The sequence below is a fragment of the Cucumis melo genome, chromosome 2, assembly GCF_025177605.1.
Source record: "Cucumis melo cultivar AY chromosome 2, USDA_Cmelo_AY_1.0, whole genome shotgun sequence".
Taxonomy (NCBI): domain Eukaryota; kingdom Viridiplantae; phylum Streptophyta; class Magnoliopsida; order Cucurbitales; family Cucurbitaceae; genus Cucumis; species Cucumis melo.
The window spans coordinates 11,931,398-11,954,736 of NC_066858.1; the positions used below are offsets into that span (position 1 = coordinate 11,931,398).

At 36.7% G+C, this 23,339-nt stretch overlaps 2 protein-coding genes across 4 annotated transcripts in view; both read right to left on the minus strand.

The window, feature by feature from the left end:
- LOC103487261 (uncharacterized) overlaps positions 1-23,339 on the minus strand; it is a 45,764-nt gene that overhangs the window by 2,921 nt on the left and 19,504 nt on the right. For 2 of the 3 annotated variants that reach the window (XM_008445524.3, XM_051081462.1), the window contains exons 6-12: positions 18,859-18,936; positions 16,852-17,009; positions 16,062-16,230; positions 5,746-6,208; positions 5,245-5,625; positions 4,681-4,884; positions 3,657-3,790 (exon numbers count right to left, since the gene is read on the minus strand). In XM_008445524.3, coding sequence (XP_008443746.1) covers positions 3,657-3,790; positions 4,681-4,884; positions 5,245-5,625; positions 5,746-6,208; positions 16,062-16,230; positions 16,852-17,009; positions 18,859-18,936 — 1,587 coding nt within the window. Of the gene's footprint in view, positions 1-2,903; positions 3,285-3,656; positions 3,791-4,680; positions 4,885-5,244; positions 5,626-5,745; positions 6,209-16,061; positions 16,231-16,851; positions 17,010-18,858; positions 18,937-23,339 lie in introns of those variants that run through there. The other variant, XM_008445525.3, reaches the window with a different exon arrangement.
- On the minus strand, positions 10,092-13,162 carry LOC127148210 (uncharacterized). The gene is made up of 4 exons (XM_051081463.1): positions 11,798-13,162; positions 10,900-11,709; positions 10,708-10,826; positions 10,092-10,628 (listed from the first exon to the last, which is right to left on the minus strand). The coding sequence occupies exons 1-4, from the start codon at positions 12,720-12,722 to the stop codon at positions 10,377-10,379; spliced, it is 2,106 nt and encodes a 701-aa protein (XP_050937420.1). The 5' UTR covers positions 12,723-13,162; the 3' UTR covers positions 10,092-10,376.

The following is a 23,339-nucleotide window of genomic DNA, read 5'->3' on the forward strand; positions in this document are numbered from 1 at the left end:
GTTGAGAAATGGATGTAACATATGATTCATAAGTCACATGAAGGTGTTTCGCTCATTTGAGAGGCTAAATGGCACAACAAGCCATTCGAAAAGTCCATTAGTCTTGAAAGTTGTCTTCCATTCATCACCAAACCTTATTCGAACTTGATGATATCCATTCTTCAAGTTAACATTTGAAAAAAACAATATGCCACCAAGTTGGTCAAGTAAATCGTCAATTCTTGGGATAGGGAAACGGTATTTCACCTTAATGCAGTCGATGGCTCTACTATCTGTACACACTCTCCAACTACCATCTTTATTTGGAGTGAGGAGAGTCGGCACCATGCAAGGACTCAAGCTTGGTTGAATATAACCTTTCTTTAGAAGCTCCTCAATGTGTTGGTGTAGAATCTCGTACTCTTTAGGTCCCATTCGACTATGAGATAGGTTAGGAAGCGAAGCCCCTAGAATTAAGTCAACGTGATGTTGAATATCTCTCAAAGGTGGTAATCCCTCCGGTTCTTGCTTAATTGGCAGAAATTCATCAAGCAATGGTTGATCTTCTGTAGGGACTTCACGGTCTTCATCTTCAATGGACTTTTCAACAAAAATCCTAATGTCTCCTCTCCTTTAACAACTTCTTTCCGTTGATTGTAGTAAACAAATGATTGCTCCTTTTCTTTGTTGAATTGACACTTTCATCATCCTTCTTGGCCAAAGGTAACAACACTATCTTCTTGTCCATACATTGGAATTCATAAGTATTCTCTCTCCCCTTGTGCAAGGCTCGAGCATTCACGGTCTCCCCAAAAGAATGTGACACATCCATCTCCAAAACACCACAAATTATTTGATCTTTGTACCTATTTCCAATTGTCAATGGAACAATGCATATCTCATTAACATGGACTTCTCCTCCTTTCTTCACCCACCCAATCTTGTGAGCACTTGGATGAGGCTCAACTTTCAAATTCAAGGCTGCCACAAACTTCTTGGTAATGAAGTTCTCACTACTTCCACTATCTAAGATGACATTACAAATTTTGTCATCAATAAGTCGTTGAGCACTTGGATGAGGCTCAACGGTCGTTGAGAGCATGACTATCCCTTTGGTGTGACCAAGACTCTTTGAATGAGTCTTCACCTACCTCATCAATAAATGTCACTGTTTTGCATTGAGGACAAGCACCGGAAGGGATCCCAATTTGGCTACACCTATACAAGCACCTTTGAATGGTTGAGCATAAAGATTTTGGTCTTTCTTCTTGACATTTGCTTCTGTTTTCTTCTCTACTGCAGCTTCTTGGTTGTCTTTCTCTACTTCTTTGCCTTTATTTGTGGTTGTTTGGTGGAAAATCTCCTTATTCTTTTTACTAAAGTTGGTTTTATCTACTTGTGGATGCTTCCAGTGTTGCTTTTCTTGACGCATTCTTGAAATGAATCTCGTTCAACTCCTCCACTGTCTCGGCAAAGCCAATAGCATCAGCCAAAAAATGAAAAGTTTGGAGTTTTACCTTTTCTTAATGCATATTTGAAGCCCACCAGTGAATCTCTCAATTAGAAGATGCTCATTTTCCGTCAAGTTCGTTCTTGCTCTAATTGATACAATTCTTCAACATAATCAACTATATTTCTTGTTCCTTGTCGACAATTTTGATATTGGTTGTACAAAGTTTGTTCATAATTGGAAGGAGTCTCTTTCACAGTTTACTTCTAATTGGTCCCCTCATGGTTGTCTTTGAATTCTTGGAAGCGTTTCTTGAAGTACTTCTTGCTGAATTCTTCCATTTATCATTGCATCGCCACCTCTTCTTCCACTTCCAGCCTATTCTTTCTTGTATGGTCGGCCATTCTCTTGGTTTTGATGAGCTGCCACCACCACTTCCATCTTTCTTGTGAGCGCATCAACGCTCTGTTGAAGACCGATAGGTGTCACATAAATTCCCTCCAATGAAGGTTCAACGGACAACAAGTGTCGGATTGATGTTCTTGGAGGGAGGTTGAGGTTTTCTTCCACCTCTTGTTCTTCCACATGATTATCCTTTCACAGTGTCTATCCAATTAGTTTAAATGGAGTTAGTAATTCCACACCATAGGACTTGAATTTGAATGAAATTTCTCAGAGTTTCATATCTCAAGATTTATGTTTTTCCTTGTATTTTTGTGTTATAATGCATGTTTAGGACTTTCAATCTAGTTTGATCGTCAAATTGTAGAGAATTCAAAATCTTGAAATTAGGAACAAGTTCTCCTTTCTTCTTGATCTTTGATCAACCTTCCAAGTAAAGTCTATTTAGACTTCTTGGGATTTTTTACAAGCTTGTTTAATTAAGGTTATTCTTATTACTGTTGTGGGGGTTCACCTAAATAAGGAGAGTTCTCAAACGTGATTGAGGTAGTTCCCTTTATCACCTATGGAGTTGATTATCAAGAAACATTTGCTCCAATTGCTAAAATTAATTCCATCAGAATTTTGCTATCTGTTGTAGTTAATTTTGACTGGCCTCTTTATCAATTGGATGTTAAAAATATCTTTCTCAATGGGGATCTTGAAGAGAAGGCATTCATGGACTTGCGACCTAGTTTTGAGGTAGATCTAAGGATTAACAAAGTGTGCAAGTTAAAGAAATTACTATACAGTCATAAATAGTCTCCTAGAGTCTAGTTTGAACGTTTTAAAAAAGCAGACACGAGCTATGGATTTAGTTAAAGTCAAGTGAATCATACTATGTTCTATAAACATACAAAAAATGACAAGGTTATGGTTTTGAGAGTATATATTGATTATATCGTTCTTACAAGCAATGATGAGATAGGACTGATTTTCGTGAAGAAAAAGTTAACCGATGATTTCCAGATTAAAGACCGGGGAACTTAAAAATATTTCCTAGGCATGGAGTTTGCCTGATCCAAAAGTGGCATTCTCATCAACTAAATGAAGTATATTATTGATCTACCAAAAGAACGTATTTACTTGGTTGCAAGGTAGCTGAAACACTCATTAAGTAGAACCTGAAATTGCAAGCTGCTACTGAAAAATAAATAAAAGAAAAAGAAAAGAACCAGAGCCTTTCGGAGAGACATATATATATATATCTCATGCACGTCTTGACACTGCTTTTACAGTCGGTATGGTAAGTCAATTCATGCCTAGACCAACTCACTTTGGTGTTCATAGAATCCTAAGATATTTGAAAGTACTCCAGGAAAAATTATTGGAAGAATTGAGATTCTCTCAAACAATGCATATGCGCATTCTTTGTGATAACAAGGCCGCAATTTCCATTGCCCACAATAACGTCCTTCATGATAGGAAAAAACATATCAAAGTTGATAACACTTCATAAAGGAGACGATTGTTCAAGGAATAACATGCATCCTTTATCTTCCGACAAGAGAACAAATTGCAGATGTGCTAACTAAAGGTTTTCCAAAGTGGCAGTTCAATAACTTAATATACAATTTGGCTATTGAATGATATCTTCAAACCAGCTTGAGAGGGAGTGTTGATTATTTCCTTTTTGTTAATATTTTCATTGTATTTAAGATATATTTGTGTATTTATTTTTTCCTTATTTGTTTTTTGCTAATCTGTATTGGTCATTTCTTCTATTTAAAAAAACTCTTTTCTTTCTAAGAGAAATAAGAGAAAAACACCCTTTTTACACACATACCTCCCAAATACATAGCCAAGACCGTGAGTTGTCTGCAAGATTTTCAAGAAGGCAGAAGGTAATGGAGCCTTGATGGCAGCTCGCAAGATCATGGCACAGTCGCCAATTGTTGGCGTTCCACCCAATTCTATCACCTGCAATAGTAAGTGACACATCAAATGAAGATTAAACAAAGCAAATTTGAACACCGTTGAAGCAAGAGGTCAAGACAAACAATATTAATGAAAATGATTTCCCAAATGAAACTTTGGATGTAGAAAATTCTCCTACATTCAGCAACCAATTATCCTCCTATGCATGGATTTTATGGTCATTCATGCAGAAGGATAACAAAGCTCTCTCTTCTGACGGGCTTTATCACAGATTTTGGTGCCAGGCATTGCTATATCTCTAACACAAGAAATTCACGATGAGTAAACACAGCGGCACATTTTGGTTTCTGTCCTTTTGCTCAACTCTTTTGGAATGACCTGATGGCTACCTTTAGGTGGGAGATGGTCTTCCCAAATAATTTGATCACTATGCATCTCCTCTTTCTGGATCACCCCTTTTGAGGAAGATTTGGATGAATTTTGTTCGAACTTTTCTATGGTCGACATGGACAGAAAAATATCGAAGAAGTTATTAACCAAAGGAAAAAACTTATCTGGATTTTTTTCTATTGTATCCCTTTTCCTACTTTACCTTGTTGTAAACAGATTCTCTTTTTAGCTCTTACAGGAATTCCTCTCGTTTTGTCCAAGTGGAAATGTTTATTGTAATTATTTTGGACTACTTCCCCTTATAAACTTCATGCATCAATTAACATCCTTTATTTTATATTTTGTATAAATAAATAAATAAAAAGTGTAGGAAGAATAAAAGAGACAAGATGCAAAGCACCAACTAATCCTAAAAAATAATCCCAAGTCTATGATTTGTTCACAGTTCACTCAAATGTCGATGGTAAGCTAAAAGAAAGAATAAGACAATAAAGGGACAATCCTAATGTAAGCTAAAAAAGCTAAGGGTAAAGAGAAATTGCCTTGTGCATAATTTTAATAGCCAGCTCCACTTCCCATTCCTGTGACCACCTCCTGGGAGGTCTGTTCTTAAGTTCTCTCTCCCAAGTCCAACCCCAAACATCAGCTATTGTGTACATGTCAGATACATCAAAGACTTTCCTCTTTTGCAACTCTTTAAATGCTTCAAATATATCTTCAGGAAACCAATCTTCATCACGATCGTCCTGCATCCACACATTAACATAAGAAGACATAAGCACACAGAAATGTTTTTATTTAAGGGTAAAAGATGTAAAGCAGACATATGTTTTCATCACTGAGAAGCTAATTTGAAGATTTTAGTTCCCAAAATTAGTATTAACACACAATCTAACAGCTTCTCTTCATTTTTTCTCCTTTCCAGTCTCGATTTCATTTTTTCAGTCTGAAAATTTAATGGAGTTGCACATTATCCCCTTCCAAAAATTTCATTTTCACACTATCTTCCCCAACAATTCTAAATACCTTTCGCGTATGTTTAGACAGCTGCTCAGTTAACCAGTACAAGGATAGACGAGGAGAAAAACAAAAGTTAGGAGTCATACCTCGAGTGATGCTCGGGAACTTCTCCTCCTTGACTTTTTGGAGGTTGCTGTAGGTTGGTCAACATCTTTTAACAATTGGACACCAATCATTTGAAGAGGCTTCTTAGCTTCAACTTCCTTCTTAATAACCCTTTCACCATCTTGATTCTCAGTTTGTTCTACCTCCTCTTCCTCCTCAGCTTCTTCTTCTTCAATCTCCTTTGCAACGTCTTCTATAGTGTCAACATCATCCAAAGAATCAAGAGAATCTGATTTATCATCTTCAGAAGGTTTAACATTATTACTGTCCAAGCCTTCTCCGAGAAAACGGCGTTTCCAAAACTCCGTATTTCCTTCATGTAGCTTTATTCGTGAAATTAGTTCATCCAGCTCTTCATCAACCTGAAGATATAAAGTACTTATTTGTTAATAAAAAACTCCAATGGCTGTTTTCTTTTTTTTTTCTTTTTGAGACGGAGACAAGATGTTCCCTTAAAAACAAATATCAAATGACTTGTAAACCTCTTCTTCCTCCTCTTCCACTGGGGGAACCCAAAGGGGCCGACCACGAGACCGGTTTATTCTCCTTGCTTTTTGAACACGCTGGTAAAGAACATTTCTAGTTCCGTCAATTGGTAAACCTTGTGCTTCTAACTCTTCTTTTAATTCTGATACAATCATCTTACTTGCAGCCTTTGGCTTTAAAACATTTTGGTCAGGACCCTTTATTATTTTCTTCAATTTCTCCACGACTCTATGATAATCAGCTTCAGATGCATCCCTCAGAGCCACAAGTCCTTCATTTTGCAAGGTTTTCAAAATCTTTCGGTGGTACATCTTCCAATCTTCTAGACATCGTTGCTTAAAGGATGTCTCCATAGGATTTGAATAAATGAATCCATCTGCATCAGGATCTAGAGGAGTTTTTCCTTTTCGAGGAACCCACCTCTTGCGTTCTCCAGTGAGTCCGCCCTCTTCAATGTATCTGATTCACATGCAAAGCAAGTTCATACCACTTTAAAGCAAATAGGATTCGAACAAACTGGAGCATTATATCATTTTATGCCCATACATTTTTGTCTTTTGGATTGGGAATTTCATACCAATACAACAACAAAAGCTCGTAGCCCAAAAAAATAATCCACAAGTAGAAAGCACAGTAAAACTTCATTGTAGTTCCTGGTGAACTTGAGTTATTCATCCAAAATAATGTAACTCAACGTTTTAACTCAAGTCAAATATTAAGTCCCAGAACATTTTCTTTCTGATAAATAAAGTTAGGCAATGTAAAATTCACATGAGACGGCACAGTGATTTCAAAATATTAGCAGCTCAGTAACAGTCATCAACAAATAAAACAAGTTCTACCGAATGAATGAAAAATCAATGTGGTTCTAAAGGAATGATTGAGATACAACTCTTCCTGAATGGAATTTGACGAAAAAAAGATGTTTGGAATAACAAGTGAAAGAAATGCTTAAAAGAAAAAAAAAATCAATACAAGTACCTTTAGAGAAATTAAAAATCAAAAGTGTAGCTCCCGAATGATTCTAGATGATAAAAAAATGTCTTACAAATTTTAATAAATAAAAAGCACATAAAAAATTTGAATTGATCTAAGAGTCGTTTTTGGATAATTATCTCACAAAAATTTCTTCAAAATACCATAAGTGCTTTTTATTTGTAAGATTTTTTAAACTAACACATTTGATCATCTAACTTCATTCAAGAAGTTATATTATTAATTTTTTCAAAGGTGCTGATGGAAAATTCGATTTGGTTAAAAGAAGTACTATTTAAAGTCCTTCCAAAACCATTATGAGGTCGGGACTACCTCAAGCTACATCCTAATTGTCAAGGATCCTTGGCTAGGCATGTTAATTCTGAACTGACTTGTTGATCCATGTTATGTGAATGATCAAATTGGATTCATCGCTGATATACCTTTTTACTTCATCTTGCATCAATTCACCCTATTATCCTGTTTCAAAGAAGGCCATTACCCAGACCAGAGCATAATTCTGGTGTGGTTGTTTGTGTCCAACTATGAGGTCTCGCGTCTCAGGTTCACACGTATCACAGTCTAGTCTTAATATTATTGGAAATTCTAAAACATAGTGCTGAAAAATGTATTTTCTATCTTATTTCTTTCTTAAAGAAAGGGTTTCTTAACTAGAAGAAATACACCTTACAAATAAGGAAAATATAAATACAGCATATATAACACAATAAATACAAAAGAAAAACTTAAAAAGAAAAGAAATAGAATCAACATATAGATCTTTCTTCCTCTAAAAAACAAAAAAGAAACCTAGACTATTCATGTAAATGAAAAAAGACTAATGCTCAAAGATACAAAAAATTCAAAGAAAAAAGATATATCAAACTATTGAAAAGAAGAATACAAGATATACGTGGAAAACCCTAATACAGGGAGAAAAAACCACAGTAGAAGCCGCTCTTACTATTTTCTAATAATCAAAATAGTACAAGAGGGAAGAAAATATATAGGCTATAATAAGCCTTAACAAAAAAAAAAGAAATAAAACTAGGCTACAATAAATTACACAAACACCTTTGGGGCTGTAAACACTCCACTAGCCCCTAATTTCCAATACTCTCCCTCAACTCAGAGCGTAGATGTCAATGAAGCCCAACTTGCTAACACAACAATCAAAGCTATGCCTGAGTTACCCTTTGATGAAGACATCAGCAATTTGTTGACTAAAAGAAATGTACGGGATACAGATACAGTCATTGTCAAGTTTCTCCTTTATAAAATGTATGTCTATCTCCACATGTTTCATTCTGTCATGTCGAACTGGGTTATTGGCTATGCTTATAGCAGCTTTATTGTCACAGAAGAGCTTCATAGCTAACTCAAAGTCCAAGTGAAGATTAGACAAAACTATTTGCAGCCAAATCTCTTCACAGATTCCCAAACTCAGCTTTGTATTCAGCTTCAACACTACTCCTAGCGACAACACCCTGCTTCTTACTCCTCCAAGTAACAAGATTATCCCACACAAAGGTACAATTACCCTACACAAAGCTACAGTATCCTGAAGTGGACTTTCTGTCAATAACTGATCTTGCCTAATCAGAATCAGTACAAGCCTCAATACATTTTCTATCAGATTTTCAACACATTTTACCTGGAGTAGTTTTCAAGTATCTCAAAATGTGATTAATAACTTCCATGTGTTCTTCGTAGAGTGCTTGCATAAACCACTAACAATGCTAACTCAAAGGAGATATCTGATCTTGTGTGAGAGATAATTCAACTTTCCCACTAAACACTAATACTTCTATATGTCAACAGGAACTTTGTCACTACTATTTCCCAATTATGCATTGAATTCCATAAAGGTATCAGCAAGTGTGCATCCAGTCATACCTGTTTCCTTTAACAAGTCAACAACATACTTCCTTTGTGAAACAAAGATCCTTTCCCTCGATCACGCCACCTCCATCCCAAGGAAGTACTTCAGATTCCCTAGGTTTTAGATTTCAAGTCCATTTTCTTTTTCAGCCTAGTAATCTCAACAATATCATCTCCTAACAAGACAATATCATTGGCATACAGAATTAACACAGCAATTTTCCCAGATTCAGACCTTTTTGTAAACAGTGTGTGATCAGAATGTCTCTGAGAGAAGCCTATCGGTATGCAAGATCGCAATTTTAACGTTGAACTGTGTCTCAATAGTTGTGTAAAATTATTGAAATATTGATGAAACCTCGAATTTATCAGTGAGGAGAAAAACCCAAGTGTGACAAGTATGATCATCAATAAAGGTTACAAACCAACATTTCCCCGAAGCAGTAGTGCCCAGCAAGGGCCCCCAAACATTACTATGAATGAGGGTAAATGGCTGGGTAGGTTTGTACGGTTGAGACAGAAACGAGATTTTGTGTTGTTTTGCACGAATACGCACATCACAAGACAAAGAGAAGATATCTACTTCAGAAAATAAGTAAGGAAATAAATATTTCATATATTGAAAGTTTTGGTGGCCAAGACGAAAGTGCCACAATATACAATCTTTTTTAGAAGTAGAAAAATAAGATGACAACAAACTAGTTCTACAACAATCCCTAGAAGAAGCATCATCATCAAGGAAATAGAGTTCCCTACTATGCCGAACAATGACAATCATTTTCCTTGAGCTCAAGTCCTAAAAAGAAACAGTATCATGTGAGAAGACAACTTCACAATTTAGATCCCTAGTTATATTACTGATAGATAGTAAATTGTAAGATATCTTAGGCACATGTAACACATTCTGTAAAATGAGACCATCAACAAGGGAAATATGACCCTTGCCCACAATAGAGGCAAAGTACAGGTCTACAATCCTAATTCTTTCGTTGCCAGCAAAAGAGAGATGATATAAAATGTTCAAAGAATCTAGTTAAATGGTCTGTAGCACTTGAATCAAGTATCTAGGGTTTCTTCACATTGATGCTAATAAGACTAAGGAGGCGTTTAGGGGAAGGGTTGATTTATGGAAGGGTTAGTGTTAAGATAATTCTAGTATTATAATAGTCCTAATGTTATGATGGTATGCATTTGGGGGAAGGATTATGATAGGTAGGGTTATGATAGTATGCGTTTAGAGGAAGGATTATGATAGGTATGGTTATGATAGTACGTGTTTGGGGGAAGGGTTATGATACGCAGTGTTTTTAAAGGCTCAAGGCGCACTAAGGCGCAATGGTCCTCTGGGGCCTAGGCGCAAGGCGCACAAAAAGGCGCGGGCTTTTTTTCATGAGGCGCACTATATAAAAAAAAAATATATATATATATATACACATACAAAATTGAAAGGAACAACAATGTATAAAATATAAGTAAATAACCAATATAGAAATGAGATTTAACTCTAATGTATAAAATATTATAATATTAGTTTTCTACCCAAAAAACAAAACACAATAGAAGTTCATTCCTAAAGATCAAACTCATCATCACTAAATTGATCCTCATCTTCATTCACTCCTTCGTTGGACTTATAGCCATCGGTATCTTCTTCTTCCTGATCAGAGTCATCCAAATTTATTTGTTTGGGTGTGGGTTGTGTGGTAGACGAGGATGAACATGAAACATTAGTCGCTCCTGAGGCCCTAGCTCTAGAATAGAAGGTTGGTTCTTATGCTCCGGCAGCTCTTGAAACATCACCCCACGTTAAAATATCATCGTCAAATACCAGCTCATCCTCCTCCTCAGAATCATCATCCAATCTTCCAATCAACCATTCGTTACTATCATCAATATCTCTTAAAGAGATGGGATCGACGATATCTCGAAGGTTGTATCGACGTTTTAATGCTCTATTGTATTTGATGAACACTAAATCATTCAAACGACTTTGAGCAAGCCTATTTCGTTTCTTGCTATGAAGCTACAAAATTAGAAAAGTCATTGTCACTGCCAGTGAATCAACAAAATTACATTCGCATGTAAAGGAGAGGAAAGCTAACCTGCTCAAACACACTCCAATTACGTTCGCATCCAGAAGCACTACAAGTAAGACCTAAAATGCGAATAGCAAACTTTTGCAAGTTTGGAGTTGATTGTCCAAAATTATCCCACCATTCCACTATAGGCAAAAAATATATATTAATAAAATAATTATTGTTGAGTAATCGACTAATCGGTTAGTTGAAATTTACCTGGAGATATTTTGTCCCTTTGTCTGATTGCTAAAGGTTGTCCAAACAATGCTTCAGCTCTCTTATACTTGCTTAGTTCTGCAAGTATTTTGTCTTGGATGTCTAATGAAGCAACCATTTTTGTTATGCATGAGTAGAGCCCGTTAACTATTTCATCATCCTCTTGGATGCTAGGATTCGAATAATAGAATGACGGGTTTAAATAATACCCCGCTGCATGCAGAGGACGATGCAACTGAAGCTCCCATCTTCTATCAATTATGGTGAAAATGTCCTTGTATTTTTCTTCATTATTATTGAACGACTTAGCAATAGCTTCTTTAGCTCTATCCATGGCCTCATAAATATATCCCATAGGTGGCTTCTTTTCGCCATCAACCAATCTAAGAACTCGAACTAGTAGGCCAGACACTTTAAGAGCAAACACAATTGTAGTCCAAAAACTAGCCAACAAAATAGTTTGAACTACTCGCCTTCCTTGTTGCTCCTTGCTCCATTTGCTATCCTTCCATTCATCTGAAGTAAACATCTTCCTTAAGTTGTTCTTTTGATGATGTATACTCGATAATGTAATGCAAGCAGTAGCAAAGCGAGTCTTAGCTGGTCTAACTAACTCCTTTTGGTTAGTAAATCGTCGCATCATGTTTAATAATCCAAGACGAACATAGATGAAGTTGCTAATCTCCATGCCTCTTTTCAATGCTTTGCGAATATTGGAGATCTTGTATATATCCTCCAACATTAAATCTAAGCAATGAGCAGCACATGGAGACCATATCAATTGTGGTCGCTTTGCTTCTAACAATCTCCCTATTAACAAAGAAAATAAGTATACATTTAGCATAGAACTCACTAAATCTAACAATCTCCCTAATAGCATAATAGTTTACATTCTTACCTGCCATCACATTTGCTGAGGCACTATCAGTAACTACTTGTACAACATTTGCTTCTCCAATGCGCTCTACAAAATTGTCAAGTAGCTCGAACATCTTCTTTCCATCCTTCACATAAGATGAAGCATCGATGGACTCAATAAACATGGTGCCCTTAGGACTATTAACTAAAAAGTTAATCAATGTCCTATTTCTTCTGTCGGTCCACCCATCAGCCATAATAGTGCATCCAACCTTAGCCCACTCTGCTTTATGGCTGCTCATCAACTCATTTGTTGCTTCTAATTCCTTCTTCAAACATGGGACTCTCAACTCATGATATGTCGGTGGTTTCAATCCAGGACCAAATTGCCCAATTGACTCAATCATAGGGGCAAAACTATCATATGTGCAAGCATTCAAAGGCACTCCTGCATCATAAAACCATCGAGCAATTCTTTGGATGGTGTGCTCCCTCATTTCCTTCTTGTACGCCGCATTCAACGAAGTTTGTTTTCCTTTGTCGTTCTTTCTATTTTGAACCACACTTTCTGGATTGGGAGTAAAAAATGCATCCATTGGACCCTTTTGTCTTGGCTTCTTCAAGCTCGAGCCACTTGATGTTGCTCTGTTATTTACACTAATACTCCCTTCATCTTCATCCTCCATACCGTAATCTTGTACATCAATGTCCACAATCAAATTTCTTTGTTCTTTGATCTCCTTTTTCTTGGACATGTAATCTCTAATTTCTTCCTTTACATGATCCGGACATTTTTTACAAGCTATGGCATTTCTATAACCACCAACGAGGTGTTGTTTCAATCGATACACCCCTCCTTTTGTTACTTTCGAACAAAATCCACAGACAAACGTATTTATATCTTGTTCATTTTGCAATCGACCATATTTCCATGCTGGATCTTTTTTAGAACTTTCATCAGCCATGTTTTTTAATAGTAATCTAATGGCAGCAAAAGAAGCACCAAAAAAGAAGATTGGATGGCAAAAAACAGAGTAATGGGAGGCTGGCAGCACAACAGTAATGGCAGCAGTCAGCACCAAAGGAAAAAGAAAAAGAAGAAGAAGAAGAATGGATTTTTTTTAATGGCAGCAGTCAGCACCAAAGGAAAAGAACCAAAGGAAAAAGAAAAAGAAGAAAAAGAAGAATGGATTTTTTTTAATGGCAGCAGTCAGCACCAAAGGAAAAGAACCAAAGGAAAAGAACCAAAGGAAAAGAACCAAAGGAAAAAGAAAAAGAAGAAGAAGAAGAATGGATTTTTTTTAATGGCAGCAGTCAGCACCAAAGGAAAAAGAAAAAGAAGAAGAAGAATAATGGATTTTTTTTAATGACAGCAGTCAGCACCAAAGGAAAAAGAAAAAGAAGAAAAAGAAAAAGAAGAAAACAGAGCAGCACACCTTAGGATTTTTTTTATTAAGATTTTTAATGGCAGTCGATCTTTAAGAAGAAGAAGAAAACAAAGCAGCAGTCGATCGTTTCGTTGTCTTCATCTTCAAGTCGAGCCGAGCCGTCGTTTCGTTTCTTCACAGCCACGTTACACGTACTAGGTAAATATATTAGGTAAATATATTAAGTAAAAGTTAAATAGGTTTAAAATAGGTAAATATTTGTTTTTTTTAATTAAGCCCAGCCCACGTTATAAAGCCCGCGCCTGTGGGCTTTTTGCGCCTACGGCGCCTTGAGGAAGGCGCGCGCCTCAGCCGCGCCTTTCCATCGGCGCCTCGCCTACCCACAGAGAAGTGCTGGGGGTGCGCCTTGCGCCTAGGCGCGCGCCTTGCGCCTAGGCGCGCCTAGGCGCGCGCCTCAACGCGCCTTTCAAAACACTGATGATACGTAGTGTTATGATAGTATGCGTTTGGAGAAAGGATTATGATAGTAGTGTTATGATAGTATGTGTTTGGAGGAGGATTGGGAAAGGAGTGTGAAGGATTGGGAAAGGAGTGGAATAGTGAAAAAGAGAGAAATGAAGGATTATGGAAAACCTAATCCTTCCCCCAAACATGGAGTGGGTTAACATAACCCACTCCACTCCCCCATAGTCCTAGGCCCAAACACCCCTAAAGGATTGAGATGTACCTAATTGTGCAATGGCTTCAAGAGGAGTACCAAGATAACCTCAATTCCCAACAGGGGTTGGAAGTTGTGAATTTCCAGCTAGTTCACTCATAAAAGCCCTACCAAAATTATGCTTGTCATTTAGCGAATGTTACCATTTGATGGTCGACCATGTAACTTCCAACAACTGTCTTTCATACGCCAAGGTTTCTCACGATGTTCACACACTAGGACAGATTGCCCACTTTGAGGTTCGATACTCTTAATCAATGTAGACCGAAGAAGAGAGTCCTCTCCTTTCCATAATTGCTCTTGAGGGTCATCTGATGTAGGTCTCGATACCTCACCTGTTGGGTACCCAAATTTGTGATGCCCTTCAAGGCCATCTTAATTGAGACCACGAGAAATAATTGTGGTCATTTAATTTCTCCCCTCCAAGTACTCCTATGGAATTTCCTATGGAGCCAAATAAATAATATGTAGCAATTAAGGTAGGGAAAAAGTTTAATCGGGTTCTCCGAATACATCGATAAGACAGAAAGAGTGGCAGAATTTGTGGGGTTTGTGGTAGCTCCTAGAGTTGCCCCAAGAGCAGCAATTTGTTGTTGAAAACTTGTCTGAAGATTAGCCAATTGTTGTTGAACCATTACCGAAGATAAACCAATTAACCATGATGTTCATAACTAGGCAATGCATGATGTGGAAAACCCGGTTGTTGCGAGAAGCTTGTTGCCACAGTGGGGAATTTACCTCTGTGGTAGGCGAACGACACTAATCTCGTTTTCATGATATATGTTTTGGTTAGGGTTTCCATCAAAGGGGTGTGGCAGCACTAGAGTTGAATGGACATGCAAGGACCGAAGATAACAATCAACGGCAGCTTGGACAGCAGCAACAGAATCGACAATGGAAAAAATGGTGGCTTCAACAACTTCTCCAATGACTACAGTGGTTCTGGCGGTGATGGAGTCTGTTCCGGTGGCAGTAGAAGTTGGCGACAGAAGTTGGCAGCAGAAGTTGTGGCTAAGGCGAGGCTGGTGCAAAACTAAGGTAGTCTTACAGCGGTTGGTTTTTGTTAATGGCAGCTAAGGTTTCATCACCACTCTCTGATACCATGGAAAATCCTAGTACAGAAAGAAAAAATCACAATGGAAACCGCTCTTATTATTTTCTAACAATCAAAAGCGTACAAGAAGGGAGAATATATATAGTCTATAATAAGCACTAACATAAATTGGAAATAAAACTAGGGTACAATAAATTACACAAATATCCTTGGGGCTATAAACACTCCACTAGCCCTTAATTTCCAACACAAACCTTAGAGTTAAAAGCTCCAAAAACATAGCCAAAACAACATAACATAGAAAAACAGAAGTAGAAACAAAACAATAAACTTGATAGATAGATCTAGTGACTACTTGCTAATTGAGAAACAATTCTTTATCTCATTCAATTTCCAGATTTTCATCAAGCTGGCTCTTTAGGATGAGTAATGATATAACCTATTATTGAAGTGGGATAATAAGAAGCACATGAGCTTTAAGTCTACCGAGTAGTTTTGTGTGATTGTGAACAATGAACCCCATTATAACTATTAGCAGAAAGGATAAGGTGGGGAGAGGATCGGAATAAAGTATTTAAGGAGTTTGGGTTATCGAGTGGGCACTTTATTGGGTGAGGTAACTAGGAATTCAGAAGAGAAAGGGCACCTTCAAATTCCCTCTTGGTCGTGTATGACTTTGCTTAGAATAAATAAAACTAGTACTACCACAAACCACCAAAGAACTCTATGTTTAACGTACAGACTGAAATAGGAACTGAAGACATGTTAGTAGATGGAAAAAATGGCAGGGGGGAAGAGCCAAAATAGAAAGAAAAGTCATGTAAAACAATGAAGAAAAAGGTGTTTGAACAAATAAAGTAAATAGTGGATCATCGTCCAACAGACCAAAGTGCATGCTCGTGTAAAATTTCTTCCTGCAACACCAAAGAACATTACCAAAAACAGGCTTGTGCTGATTTTTTTTGTATATTGCGTTTAGAACAATGACTACTAAGTACTACCCATGATTTTTACCCGTTTCCAAAGTAAAGAAAATAAATAAACTCAACAACAAATAAGTTCATTAAGATGTCACTGGAAAGAACTTGAGAGAAAGAGCTAGAGAGAGAAAAGATGTTGCAGCAGATTACAAATAATATACCACCTTGCAATGTAGTCTATCTCAAATCCATGTTCGGCTTCTTCTTGTAAAGGTTCAATCCATGAGCTCACCAGTGATCGATACTTTCTGCTCAAAATCATGGCTCTTGGAGGAATCTGTTGGTTATCTCTAGCCATAGCCTCTAATGCTTCTAAGAGATCTAACACCCTACCTGCATAACAAGGGATCAGTTCAGAGATTTTCTGACGGCTATGAGAAATACACAAGAAGGGATTCTCATTGCAGCATTTAATAATGACTCAGAATCCTAGAGGTCATGGACTTTTATTTAAGGTTTGGCTCAGTTGTCTTTTAGGTCAATGGAAGGTATCAGAGGACCGTGGTTGTTATTATTTAGTCTTGATATGCAAGATTGTCGTCAAAAGAACTACAAAGAAATTTTCTTTATTCTGATCTTGCCAATTGTTGATAATTGGATAATATTTACACTTTTACATTTGAATTCTGATCTGGATTTTACGGTGTCTTGATGGAGTTTTAGAGGTCAAAAAGAACCTTATTCATGGTAATAAAAGCTATCTGGTCTTTTCTTGTTAGAGGTTAAAGTTTGGTTCACGATTTCCTTTCACGGATTGTATTAGCTTTTGGTTTTGTGTTTGGACCAGCTTTGATGCACCGTAGCTAAACTCACAAGACAATGGATTGACCTTAATAAACCATGAATAAGTGTCTGACAATAAAGTCCATCAAAGTTTTTGTTCCTGCTCCATAATAATTTGAAAGGAAACAAAGAAATTTTTATTGTCACTAACAATGAAAGATTGATAAATACCTTCTCTACATAAAGCTCGAAGATATAAGGAAAGTGGATCACCAAAATTTCCTTCATTATGCAAAGCTTTTGTTCCACCTTGAAAGGTTTTTAGTGCACGAAAATGCCTAATAGCTTCTCGTATAACACAATACTTAGTAAAACACTCTACCAAGAGCCTGGAAAAAAAACATGAACTTATTTTTAGAAAATGATTATGAGCTCTGAAATGATAAAAAACTAAAAAAACATAATCAAATAAGTCAAGAAGTAGAAAATAAGGAAAACCGCTAAAAAGAAACAACGAAACTCTCCCAGCAGCTGCTATCCAAGTTACAAACTTTTAATACATAATTCTTCAAAGAAAAGTTAGAGTGTTAGACATCAGAGCATGAGATTCGTCCATCTTAGTCGCCCCCTTTTCTTTCTAACTCATGGATTCTAGTGATAGCCTCTCCTAAGCCAATTCTAGGAGAAGAGACCTTATTCGCTCACTGAGAAAGAAGAAAGTCAAGACCAAGACAAAATGTCATCCAGTTTTTCATCATAAGCACAATTATCTGGAAGGCAATTCTATGGTTTCCATTTTTGTTGATTTTTTTCTTTTCTTAACGATAAGAAACCAACTTCTCATTAAAAAATGAAAAGATCTAAAAGAGGATGTACACAGCTAGGTAACTTTTTTATTATTTTATTTTATTTTCGGTTTGCTTCCTGTGATGCCGTCGAAATTATAATGTTAGAATTAATTTAATTACTAAGAAATTTAACACGACAGACTTGAGAATTTTACACCTTAGTTTACAAATGTTGCAAACAATGTACTTCCTTCTACTTTTACATGATATATCCATTGGGGTTTCCAAATTTTGTCTTTTTCGTTTTTCTTGATTAATTCATAATTTGGACACCAGCTTTTATTTTCATGAAAGAATAACAAAGAAACTGAGGTAACCATATTCAAACAAATTCCAATCAGGAAGGACAAGGCCTAAACATCTTGGTACATAATCTAAAAACAAATTGGTAACTATGGTAAAGGCAATGGACCACACCTCCCCCCATAACTTCTCAAGCCCTTAAAAAATAGTCAAGGGCAAATATCAAACTATAACCCTAAACGTTGGGGACTGTATCAATTTAAATTTTAAACTAATAATTGTATAAATTTAAACCATCTATTATGTTTTATCTAGATAAACATCCGGTGAGACTTGTAATTTTATCGATTAAACTTCTCATTTCTAAACTTACATAAGCAAAACAATTAACCTCTCATTTAAGATTTCTTTGAAAATTGTATATTCAAATTATAATCGTCTATTCTGTTAAATTGACATTTGAAGAAGTCTACACACATATAAAAATCGATGAATTTATTATTATTAAATATAATCGTAATAAAGGTTCTAAATTGATTTTTTTATAATAATTTATAAGTTTAATGAAAAAATTAAATGTCTCACAATATTTTTCAAACTAAATCAAGATGTAAATTGATAAATTTATGAAATTTTAAAGTTTAAATTGATATACTTATGAAAGTCTAGGATTTGAATGGGTACAAGTATTAATTTGGGGTTTAAATTCATACAACCTAAACTGGGGTTGTAAATTCCAATTCCCCCCACCCCCATCCCCAAAAAAAATGAATAAAATAAAATCACAGCCCTGAGCCCAGGAACGGTATCCAAGTCTCTAAGTCCTTGATTTAATAGTACAAAAAGTGAACCATTGTAGTCTCAAGAATACATCTTTGACTGCTCAGATTAACGCTTCTTCTTAGTGCACTCTTTCTAAGTCTTTTGTAAATTTTACCATTCAAGATCTATGCTTCAATTAGAGTGCATTTATTTTTCCTACTTAATGCTTTATTTGTGTTGTATTTTCTCTAGCTAGCTTTGTAGTTAGACTTTTATTTTGTATCTTGTAGCTTTGTATGTAGTGTGAAGAATATATCTTTGACTTCAAACAAAACAATGAGAGAATAATTTCTTTATTTTCCTGATCGACTAAGGTTTAACTTACGCATAGGTTCTCATGTTGGGTTGTAGACGCTTGTGGTCTTCAACCATCATGCCAAGTAACTCTGCAACATCTTGCACCCTACACAAAACAATGAGATGATAAGAAGTAAAATGGTAAGGAGTATAAGCATTTACATAAACAAGAGATCGAAAAAATAACCAAACCTCTGAACAAATATATTTTCTTAAATCACCAATTGACTCAAAAGCTAAAGCTACTAGGTGAAGGCAAATTTAATATTGTATCATCTAACACTCTCCCTTACTTCTGGGCTAGAAATATGTAGATGGCCTAACGAGTGAAAACCAATTAGAATTAGGAAGGAAATAACATCGTAAGGATTTGAACACAAGACCTCGTAACCCACCTACTCTAGTACCATCTTAAATCATCGATCAATTCGAAAGTTTTAGCTTTCAATGAAGCCAAATTTAATATTATATCTTCTTATCAGAAAAAATATTAAATCATCAAACAGATTTCTTATAACCACAATACAAGTTTTATTCCTTCCCGTAGAGTCTCTTACAAGAAAGTTGAATATATCTTCTCCCCTCCCGAAAGTTTTGTTTATGGTGTCGAGAATTGTTCAAAATAATTGTACTAGGAGTATTTGTGTAATCTTTCTTGTCAAGGCCCATTATGGCCTATATATATTTCATACCTTGTATTCTTTGAATAATAAGAGAAATATACAACAGATTTATATCGTGGTTTTTTCTCCCTAAACTATGGTTTTCCACGTACACCCAGTGTTATTCTTTCTTTTTCTCCTTTTATTAATTTTTATATGTTATTAGAGCCATGGATAACAAAACCCTAGCCATCATTAATGAAAATCAACCAATGAAAAACCCTACTATAGAAACCTAGGCCGAAAGATCCTTAAGAACGAATTTGAAAGGGGAGGACTCTCTTCTTTCGCCGTGTTAATTAACAGTATTGAACCTCAGATTGGAAAACCATTGTTGTATGCTACTACAGCCCGAGACATTGGGGGTACTGTTCAGAAATTATACTTGAAGCGTCAATATGCTTCCCACCTCTATACTTTATGGAAACAGGTTCATGAGTGCAAGCAAAGGACCATGGATGTTACATCCTACTTTAGCAAATTATCTCTAATCTGATAGCAAATGGATCTATGCAGAGAAATTGTATGGGACTATCCTTGCGGAGGTGTTCAATACTCCAAAATAGAGAGTTGACCCCGTATATGATTTCCTTGTTGGTCTAAATTCCAAGTTTGACTTGCTTCGTGGTCGAATACTGGGTCAAAGACCTATCTTATCCTTAATGGAGATATGCTCAAAAGTTCGTTTAGAGAAAGATCTTACAAGCTCGATGAACATCATAACTGTTCCGTCTATTGACTCTGTTGCCTTCAGTGCAAAGTCCAACTCTAACAATGACAAGCAAAATGGGAAACCTATCCCGATATGCGAATATTACAAGAAATTGTGGCATACAAAGGAGAACTGTTGGAAGTTACATGGTTGGCCACCGAACAATAAGAGACGTCTACCGAACGACAAGCACAACTCTGAAAGGGCCGTAAGGCCTTTATGAGTGATGCTGCCCCACCAACCTCAATCACTACAGCTAATCATAGTGTTCTTGGAATGTCCTCACTTGGACCCATTGCACAATCAGGTAACTCTCCATCATTCAGTCTTATTAAGTAGGAAACCCTGGATCCTTGATTTAAATGCTACTAATCATCTTATTGGCTCATCTGAAAGCTTTATATCATATTTACTTTGTGCTGGAAATGAGAAAATTAGAATTGCTGATCATTTGCTCCCATTGCAGGCCAGAGTCACATTTCACCAATTAATAGTTTTACGTTACAGAATGTTTTGCATGTGCCAAAAATATCTTACAATTTACTATCCATTAGTAAGATAATCAAGGACTTACATTGTCAAGCTATCTTCTCACCTAATGCTGTTTCGTTTCAGGACTTGAACTTGAGAAGATGATTGGCACTACCCAGCACAGTAGGGGACTCTACTTACTTGATGATGATGCTTTCTCTAGGGATTGTTCTAGGACTAGTTTCCTGTCTTATTTTTCCATTTTTTAAAACGATTGTATGTCATGGCATTTTTGTCTTGGCCATCCAAATTTTCAATATATGAAATATCTTTTTCCTCACTTGTTTTCTAAAGTGGATGTTTCTTCATTGTCTTGTGATGTTTGTAATCATGCAAAACGACCTCGGGTCTCATTTCCCTCTCAACCCTACAAACCTACCCAACCCTTTACCCTTATCCATAGCAATGTTCAAGGGACCTCCCGGGTCAGTACTGCCTCAGGGAAACGTCGGTTTGTTACCTTCATCGATGATCATACCCATCTCACTTAGGTCTTTCCCCTCATTGATAAATCTAAGGTCTCATCGATCTTCCAACATTTTTACACCACGGTCAAGACCCTATTCAACGCAAAGATCGGTATTCTACATAGTGATAACGGTTGAGAATACTTGAATCATTCCCTTCATGAGTTTCTGTCCTCTAAAGGGATTGTCCACCAAAGTTCCTGCGCTTGTACCTGTCAGCAAAATGGGGTAGTTGAACAAAAGAACCGTCACCTCCTTGAGGTTGCTTAGTCCCATATGTTGTCCAGATTGACCCAGCCCAACCTGATTATGTATATAATATATATATATATATATATTATATATAACCTAAAACCTAAAAATAAACCTCCTTTTGAATGGATATCATAGAATTTGAATGTATATCATACATATGTCATCTTGCACCTTCAATGACAATTTATTCACCTTGCATATTGAAAAACATTATGAAAATTTGTCTAAATTATGGAGAGATGAAAAAAAAAAGAAAAAACCAACCTGCCAACCCAACCCGGATTTTTTTGGTAGGGTTGGGTTGACCCTAGCATATTGAACCGATAGGGTTCATTTTTTGCCAACTCGGATACTTTGGGTTGGTCCATAATTTTCTCCAACCAGACTCATTTACATCGCTATTGTGTTCTCAATCTTCAAACTCCCTCAAGGAGTTCTACACCGTCCCTCGACTTATGCCTAGTATTTCTCTCCGAGTGTTTGGATGCACTGCTTTTGTCCACAATTACGATCCTAACCAAACCAAGTTTTCCCCCCTCGGGCCTACTCATGTGTCTTTGTGGGGTACCCATATCCCTTACACCAGAGAGGCTATTAGTTTGTCCACCCATTTTCCCAAAAGTACTTTGTGTCCATGGATATCACCTTCTAGGAGAACAATCCCTTCTTTTCCGTTAGTCGTCTTCAGGGGAGAATGTGAAAAGAGACCAACTCTTTCTCCTTCATTCCTTTAGCTCCTTCTGCGGCTTCGAAACCTATTCCCTACAACATAGTTTTTCCTACCAACCAAGTCCCCTAGATACGTACTATAAGGAATCTTAGAAAAGAAGTGGTGCCTCTTACTGCTTCGTTGGCTACGATCCATGATTCTGAATCGACCCATACTTAAGGTACTACGGGTTCTAATAACAATAACTTGTGTGTTGAGGATAATATTGTTGATGTGGTTGAGGAAGACAAGGATAATGTAAAAGTTCTAGAAGAAGGGAAGGCTGCCAAAAGTGATGAAAATAGAGCTGATATACAACTGGGTGAGACTAGTTCGAATGACTCAGATAAACCAAGGAGTTACGATCCATGTCTTGACATGCCTATTGCCTTGAGAAAGGGCACGAGGTTATGCACGAAGCACTCTATTTGTACCTACATATCTTACAACAATTTATCACCAAAGTTCAAGGATATCACTACAAGTCTTAAGTCCTAAGTGGAAGGCGATTGTCATGGAAGAAATGGGAGCTCTCGAGAAAAACAAGACATGGGATCTGTGTAATCTTCCCGAAGGGGACAAGACAGTGAGATGCAAATGAGTATTTACTCTCAAGTATAAATCAGATAGAACATTAGACCGATAAAGGTCTGGCTAGTTGCAAAAAGGTTCACTCAGACATATGGAACAGACTACTCGGCGACGTTTTCACATGTGGCAAAGTTAAACACAGTCAAGGTTCTTCTCTCCGTTGCAGTCAATAAGAAGTGGCCGCTTCACCAACTTGATGTAAAAACTGTCTTCCTAAATGGTAATTTGGAAGAAGAAGTGTACAAGAGTTCCCCTCCAAGATCTGATGCCCAGTTTAACCATCAAGTGTGTAAACTTTGAAAATCCTTCTATGGACTTGGTTCGATAGATTCACCACATTTGTTAAGTCCCAAGGTTACACTCAGGGACACTCTGATCATACGCTGTTTACGAAGAGACCTGAATCTGGAAAAATTTGTTTTGTTGATTGTCCACGTTGATGATATTATCTTATCAGGGGATGATATTGCTGAGATTATCAGGTTAAAAAGGAAGATAGGTGACAACTTTGAGAATAAAGACTTAGAGAATCTAAAGTACTTCCCTGGGATAGAGGTTGCATGACCAAGGGAAGAAATTTTG